The sequence below is a fragment of the Dreissena polymorpha genome, chromosome 7 (genome assembly GCF_020536995.1).
Source record: "Dreissena polymorpha isolate Duluth1 chromosome 7, UMN_Dpol_1.0, whole genome shotgun sequence".
Classification (NCBI taxonomy): domain Eukaryota; kingdom Metazoa; phylum Mollusca; class Bivalvia; order Myida; family Dreissenidae; genus Dreissena; species Dreissena polymorpha.
The window spans coordinates 1,844,930-1,853,525 of NC_068361.1; the positions used below are offsets into that span (position 1 = coordinate 1,844,930).

Consider the following 8,596-nt stretch of genomic DNA (forward strand, 5'->3'; position numbering starts at 1 on the left):
TAAGTTAAATACATAATTAAATATTAAATGTGCTTGCTTATATTTTTCGCACAACTGCCTCTCATGCGATTTCATGTTTATCCCAAAACCAGGTCCTCACGGAACGTTTGTGCCAGTTTAACCCTAAAATGCGCGTAAAAATGCATTTTTTTATTATATTGCCCTTTGACCTCCTGGGAAAACACTACGACTAAAATATTATATAACGAATTATAATGAACTTTGACCTGCGTCGAAATGATTCAAATAGACACGCAGTGTTTCTTATCTAACGTTTATAAGGCTGTACGTTTAATTTTGTATCTCATTGTGCTGTTGGCGGTACAACATGTGGCTTATTTATTGGGTTATATTGGCTTCCCTTCTTGGTTGCACTAATGCTCTTCAATGTAAGTAATGTAGTTTCCATGCATTTTTGTCGAAAGTTAATTTATATTGTTGGTCGCCTTCTGCAATATACATTTAATTTCCTATTTTTTCCAGCCACCACTGGAAGGGAATTTGTCATTGGATTTCTGAGCTGGCGTCCTCGGGTTGACTGCAGTTTAAATCTAGATATTGCCTCTAGTACAAATGGGAACGTTGAAGTATACGTACCATATCGGGGAATAAATACCACCATCTCATTCAATAGAACATTCTCAACTTCGTTCAGCGATAGTCTTTCTGCTATTCGGCACTTAGATAGGTCGAACCGGTGTTTATATTAAATCAACAGTTGATATTTCGGTTTACGTTACCACATATTATCATGGTGTAAGTGAAGAGACATACCTATGCCTGCCTGTTCAATCTCTTGAAAGGGTATATTATATTTACTATTTATGGTGATATCAGCGTTTGCGAACACTGAGGTTAATATATCATTTCCTAACGGCACATCGATATCAAATACACTAAACTGGCTGGACATCTATCAGGAAGCGTCCGATTCAAGCGATCCAACTATCGTCCAGTCAAGTAAACCCGTATCTGTTGTGAGCGGAGCGTCATGTGTACAAATCTCTAAACCAACCGGTAATTGTGATATGGTTGTTGAACAAATGATTCCAAGTAATGCCTTTCAAAAGCATTTCATCATTCCGCCCATCCTGTCCAACCAATTCATGGTTCGTATATTCAGTAGTCATAGTAATAACACGGTATGTGTTAAAGACGCACTGGTTGAAAATTGCACCAAGATGGGTGCAAATCAATGGTTGGAATCTGCACCAAATTATTTGCCCTTAGTTGTCACTAGTCAGGAACCGATAACCGTCATACAGTACAAAAACGATCAAGTGTACATGACAATAATCCCGGGTATTCGTCAATTTATGAACTCGTATTATTTTGTTGTACCAGAAATCTACACAAACCACAATCACTATGTTTCCGTGACAATAATCTCTTCCACATCGCAATCACTTCGTCTAAACGGAAAACCACCAAATGATCGACTTGTTGATACGGTTCATGTGGAACTTCCATTGAACAATTATACAGTCCTTACGTTCAGAATTACCGCAGGAAACCATGTGATGACATCGACAGATACACATGTTGTGTTCGGATTAATTGTATTTGGAATTTGGAACAATGATGGCGCATACGGTTACCCTGCTTGGATAAACTTTGGTAAATACTTATAATTTATGTACGTTGTGTAGTGAGCAAACATCACAAATTAATTTATGTGAAATTACTTAATTTACCGTTTGAGACCTGTAAATATCAATGCCTTCTAGTAACTGTCGAAGCATAAACGTCTGTATAATTATCCTTATTAGTATGACTGATATTTAATAATAATAATTTAAAAGCGTTTTTCAAGTAACGTTATTTATGTGTTTGTTTAAATATAGCAATATGCAGCAATAACTTCATTTTTAGTGCATGCACTATCAAGCTATAAGTATTTTGTAGATATTGACGACTGTGCATCTAACCCCTGTCTGTATGGTGGTACATGTTCAAACGGTTACACCTGTATATGTCGAGCTGGCGTTAGTGGAAGGAACTGTGAAACCGGTGGGTTAGTTGGCTTCGTAAATCTTTTGGAACATCTTTAAAAAGAATGTGGAAATCCCTTTCAGTATTTTTAAATGAAGGAATCTCAATATTGCATCGGCTGATTTGAGAGACATCAACACCTCTAGATAGCAGATTTGGTGCTCCGTCTTATTTCTAACGTTCATCTGAAAATGGCCATCACAAAATAAACACAACACTTTTTTTAACTCATCTAAGCATAGAATGCTTATGTTAACATTGTCTTATCCCCTATCTTGTGTCGTTCGCATTCAGTTGTCCGCCATCCGTCAGTTAAAAACTTAGCCGCAAGTGGATGATGTATCTCCTCATATGTCTATAGTGCAACCGTCTAAGCACTCCCGAAACATACTGTTGAACAATCCCCAGTTTGAAAATAGATCAGTATATCGAAAAGCAGTCTTTCTTGTATAGCTTTAATGAAACAATCAGAATACTCCAGAAGTCACATTCGTTGTATAATATGTATGTGATCCAATGATATTTTGGCGGAGTTTGATAATTGTTTGGTTTTATAAAAAAATGCAAGCAAAGGTCGCCTTAGGCTAGGGTAGTTTTCCATAAATCGCTATCGTGAAACATTGTGCGTGCAGTCTTCATGAATTGTGCTAAGAAAATAAGTATGATATCGTTAATATGGTTCCTGTGTGTTAAACATATTTTACTTAGGTCACACTTCGTCATATATTCATGACACATGCTCAGAATATATATTTTTTAATACTATACTGAATTCGAAAATGAGTGTGGTCTGAAAACAAACTTTACAAGAATATTTGCCCGGCTGTGAAAATACGCACCTCAAGAGTGTGTCTCGGATTGTTTCGAAATAATATGGGTTTTAGACGCATTTTATAAAAAAGCAATTTTGTTAACATTTGTCACGCTCAGTTAAAACAACTATTGATGTAACCTGCAGAGAGCTGGAAAAAACATATTACCCATAATTGAAAGTGCGCACCTCTATATTTTGATTCCGATGTTCTCATAAAACCGAAGTTTTGGCAACTGTCTATACAGAAAATTTCATGTTTAACTTGTTTCTTGTGTTACTTAAAAGTATCGATGCTAGAAGGGTGAAGACAAATATATAATTATCATGTAACATAACCAGAAAAATTGCTCGTAACATGCAAAAAAAATTATTTTATTTTAACTTGAGTCACATGTAACTATACGAGTATTCTTGTAAAGGGGATGAAACTAACTTAACATACGAACCGTCATATAAACTAGCTTCTTCATGTATTGTAATGACTGTGTTAACATCATTTTTAATTATGTTTTCAAAAAACATACTTTTGATTTCAATCAAAGCACCGGAATCAATACGAGTATTGGTTACGCAACTGAACAGATGTCCTTTTACTTTTTCCAATTTCGATTAAAGAAAAACACGTTTCTATAGCTTTTATTATGTTCAAACAAATACTTTTCGATGTTTTTGTGTTAGAATACTCCAAAACTCTGTATTAATTTTTTTCAAAACATTCGGCGGAGTTTAACAATGTTTCTAATTCTTTTAAAAACATTGCCGCTAGGGGCTAGAGCAATTATGAATAGATTGATATAGTGAAACAATGTATGTCCAGTCTTCATGAAGCTTGCTAATAAATTAATCGTTGCAATGCCTTAAAAATGGTTACTGTTTGTTACAAAACGCGACCACATGAGGCGTGGCAATTTCCCTTTTATGGCTTAAGAGAAAACTAGTTTACATTCTTTAAGTCACTTTTTTGCCATATATTCATAAAACTTGCTCTGGTCCTGGTTCAATTAGATATCTGCTGAGTTCTCAGTCGAGTGAAAACGGTTTTTGGTATGAAGAAAGGTTACCAACAAAAACGGCTCAGAACGTTGAGCGACATAGGGTCTTTGGCCCTCTTGTTTAATTTTGATCACGTCTTTCGACTTTCATGAAACCCGACCAATCGCTTTCATTGGCATGATTTGAAAGTTTCTGCCGTGCAGTATTTGAAAGAATAGAGGGCTTATAGATTTTTCCTTATGTGACGCATATCTCAAAAGTATTTAGGATAGAGAGCTTAAACCTTGAGTAATTGCTACTGACCTAACACATATTCCGTTTAAGGTAGTAATATACAGATAAAATGTCATCATCCGTGCTTGCGCACATATACATCCAAGCTATAACATGTTCTCCAGATATCAATGAATGTGCATCCTCCCCATGTCTTCACGGTGGTACATGTTCAGATGATGTTAATGCTTACACCTGTACATGCTCAGCTGGCTTCAGTGGAAGGAATTGTGAAATCGGTGAGTAATAGTGTTGTTTCACCTTTCTCAACATCCAATTATATTATCTGAACAAACCACAATAAATATTCCCAAATAAGAAAATACATTAACCCTAATATAGTACGGGATCGTTTAAAAAAAAACAAGTTAATTGGGTTTCCGTCTTATTAAATGACCCCATAAAGATAATAAACGCAGACACTTTTCCTAGTTATATTCACACATTTGACTAATTTCTTGTTCCGAGAGCAATCGCGTATGTTTCAATTACTCAGCTTTAATTTGTATGATTTATGATATAGTAAACATTAACCATCATCCCCTATTTGGGATTCCATCACGTTTTGGTCGTAAACGGAAGAATAATTTAATGCTGAAACAGATTCAATGTTATTGTTTGTGTAAAATAATACTTCTTATAAAATTAATAATAGAACGAGTATAAACGGTAACAAAAAATGACATATTTTATATAAAGAAATTAAGTTTATTCTTATAAACACTTGTGAAATATCTACTGTTGCAAAGATTGTTAAAATACAATATAAATATTGTTGTGAATATGCGTATATTTACAATTTCAGACTCCAACGAACAGTTGATATGCTACAGTTGTGAAGACATGTCTGACCTTGAACTCTGTGATACAGTGAAGAAATGTGGCGACGGGGAAGTGAGACGATTACATTCATAAATCATATTCTTTTTTTTCAGAATAGGGTTGAAACAACATTATATTTTTCAAGTTTGCATACATAATACATCTGGGTATTTTATTTTAATATATCTATAGCTAAATTATAAAATGAATTTGTTTTCAGGTGTGTGTGGTTAAGCGAAATCATGCAAAGTACATGTCGGGATGTGCGAATAGTTCGGTAAGTACACTTTTAACATATTTAAATGTATTCATTAACTACATCAACAACATTTGATCCTAATCTGGGAGTTTCATAATTCATTGTTTCTACATAGATTTCTCTCCAGGCCCTTTCTTTAAAGTATTTGTGTTTAATACATTTCAGTTGACATACATTTATAAAGTACATATACTTTTTATACCGTATATATGCATTATTATTGTGATCGTATGGATTCAGATATGTTCGACATATTATCCAAGCTCAAGTAAATGTGCAGAATGTTGCAATAACGACTACTGCAACGGACGTGGCTGTGGGGATGAAGGTATGCATTATTAAAACTCATTAAAACACACATGTGCTTGATTTATAAGCTTTTATTAGTATCGTTATCATATATGCGTATGCTAGAACTATTTTTTTAATATATTTGTGTAGGTTTAGTCTCAAGACAACGAGGCCCATTGTGCTACGACTGCAATCACGTTAGAACCATTCAGCAACGTTTGTCAATTAGACCGTGTAATAAACACCAGGTGAGTTTAAATATGAACGATTCTGTATTGTCCAAGTTCTTTATATGGCCATGGTTATTTAACAAATTCATTTTAAAATATGTTTGTCCTTGAATAAATGCACTTTATAACTGCCGGTAGCAGAAACTTTCATATCATAGCAAGTGTGTAAACTATTTTGCATTTTCATATAAATGTATTTTAATTTCTAGTCATGCAGTATCGAGGAATGTGAATGGCTGGATCACACACACTTCAAGCTTGGGTGTGAGTATTCACCGGTATGTTGATATAATTTTTATAAAGTAATACTATAAAATATCTTCAATTGATAAATTGGGATGTCTATATTCAATGCAGATCGCGTATTGAACTACGGTTTAATAAAATATCATATTACTTTAAAGCAAATATTGGAAAAAAAATTCAAGCAAAAATAATTTATTTCAATATTTCAATATTCAACATTTACAGCAGACACTTATAGAGATATATCTCAGTAATCATAAATGCATACGGAATGTTTTTCTAGTGCAGCCCTATTGGGAACGGATTGCAACGTTCCTTGCCGCGCTGCAAATCGTGTTGTGACCAAGACTTTTGTAACACCACTTGCACACACCACCAATCAATAGGCATAATTGGTAAACAATAATAGTTTTGAAAGAAACATTTATTATGCACCACATATGTTAGCTCTGTGCATAATATCATTGCAAATAAAATGTTCTTCGTGAATTTCTGGTACATTAGTAGAACAAATTTTATTACTCAAACAATAAGAACATTATTCAGCAATAACGTGTTTTCAATCTCATAGCCTAAACACATGTAAAATTAATACATATCCTAAATATGTTCAAGTAATGGTAGACGTGGAGCTTACAACACGATTATTGAAAGGTTAACAAGTAATAAATAAACTGTTGAAAGACAATTTACTGTGTGTAACAATCTTATTTCAGCAACAAGTTCATGCGAAGAAAAGAGCTGTGGTCTAGATATACATTTTTGGAACAAATGAAGATTGTTATCATTAAAAATATTATATTTTGCGTTAATTATAAATCAGTGAGTGCAAGTGTGTATATTTATATTATACTTGCTATACATCAATGTTCATGTTCATATTAGTAATATATATACATCTATTTTCGTGTAAACCTTAGAATGAGTATAAGTATTTCTCCATTGTATAATTATAGCGTAATAATATATGCTGATTCGTTATTACAGGATGACACGGCAACCATCTGACCGAGCATTGAAAGTCTTTATTGAGCATGCTTATGAAATGTACATACGTGCATATGAAGAATAAAAGTTCAGTATAAAATTGTGGTGCCTATTTTTACACAAATTCAATTTCTCTTGACAAACGCCCATTATCTGCGAGCTTATTACACATACACTATTACTACCAATTTTACAAGACAACTTCTACTAATGTTTTTTGGCGATAGGCACCAGCATATATCGAACTGTTGTAGTGATAATGAAATACGTTGGCTTTTGATATTTCTTTAATTATTTCAATAATATATTAAGCTTGTTTGATATGCTAATAAATAATATATTAATTACTTGATAAAAGTGTCCTTAATAAATCGTGCAAACATGAAATTACGCTTCATGCATACACTATAGCCAATAAATAAGTGTAATTGCATATCATACAACGTGCAATCTGACACATTTGGCGTGGTCTGTCCTTATACTAGCGCAATTTATCACAACTTTGACATTCATTATCATCAGTCAATAACTGTGTTCTGTTTAGATTCTTGAATTGAATCTTTGTGTGTAAAACTTTATGTGATCACATGTTTATGCTTAATTTTGAACAAACTTTATCACTATCGAAACGTGTGCATCCATAGTTGTTCGAAATAAAACCATATTAATGTATTTATTTATTTTTTGTGTGTTTGCAATGAGATTAACATAAGACTTCGAAATGTCGTTCCAAGTGCTATCATGTGTCATCAAGTCTGGCTTTAACATAAGCCGATTTCTCAAAAACTCGATGTCACGATCGTACTATTTTAGAAAGATATAATGTTAATACAGAGCGAATAACCTTAACTTTACAGCAAAAGACAACGACCGACCAAGGGACAACTATCCCATTTAAGTACACATCGTGTACGACGTAATTCGACATGTTAGCGATCAAATTGTATGTACAATATGATTTGCTGCGTGACGTTTCAAACTAATTTCAAATAAAAAGTAGGACAACTTTTTGGCGTAACTCAGTATTTCTATTTTCTTAATTTTTAACAAAATATTTCAATAAAAATAATATTAATTGTGTGATTTGGGGCAACCATAATTTAATACAAAATAAAGTGGATTATTGCAAAACTGGTATGAAATATTAAGTTTAATAAAATGACAATGGTGCCTGCATACCGGGACTGCAAGCATCGAGCATTCCGAAAGCTCGCCCGCAATCGTATATGCATATTCCTGCCAATTCGTTTTTTGTGATTTAAATTAGTCAATAAACAATATATTGCACTGGAACACTTAAAGTAATGTCCACTTGTTTTCAGCGCTCAAAACAGATATCGATCAATTTTTTCAGCATGACTAAACTGGTCGATACAAATCATAGTTTCATTATTTGAGGTTACAGATTCACGTGTATGAAGATTTTACAGAGATATTTGTAATCGGTATCCCGAAATCACAATTTATAAAATGGGCCTTTCGAAACCTTGTTAAGTCTATCAAATTTGGCAGCGCTATTTGTGTTCATCAACATTTTCAGTGCGACGCTCAGGAATTTAGCCGGGGATCTCTGGATCGGTGAAACAGAGCGGTTTTTGTAAATGTTTACCACAAACATGTAACACATCTCTCTCTCTCTCTCTCTCTCTCTCTCTCTCTCTCTCTCTCTCTCTCTCTCTCTCTCTCTCT

General features: G+C 33.7%; 1 protein-coding gene across 9 annotated transcripts; it reads left to right on the forward strand.

Annotated features, from left to right (window-relative positions):
* Positions 1-280: 280 nt before the first annotated feature.
* LOC127838892 (neurogenic locus notch homolog protein 2-like) lies at positions 281-7,008 on the forward strand. 9 transcript variants are annotated; one of them, XR_008030021.1, is made up of 11 exons: positions 281-389; positions 484-1,617; positions 1,906-2,010; positions 4,198-4,311; positions 4,878-4,966; positions 5,115-5,171; positions 5,394-5,481; positions 5,595-5,692; positions 5,884-5,952; positions 6,209-6,315; positions 6,637-7,008. XR_008030021.1 is itself a non-coding variant. In XM_052366948.1 (11 exons), the coding sequence occupies exons 2-11, from the start codon at positions 825-827 to the stop codon at positions 6,693-6,695; spliced, it is 1,584 nt and encodes a 527-aa protein (XP_052222908.1). In that variant the 5' UTR covers positions 281-389; positions 484-824; the 3' UTR covers positions 6,696-7,008. The 9 variants fall into 9 exon arrangements, 6 of the variants coding, with proteins under 6 accessions (XP_052222908.1, XP_052222909.1, XP_052222910.1 ...); XR_008030022.1 differs by having other exon boundaries at positions 5,884-5,938; positions 6,204-6,315; XR_008030023.1 differs by having other exon boundaries at positions 5,884-5,938; positions 6,204-6,315; positions 6,908-7,008.
* The last annotated feature ends 1,588 nt before the right edge of the window (positions 7,009-8,596 follow it).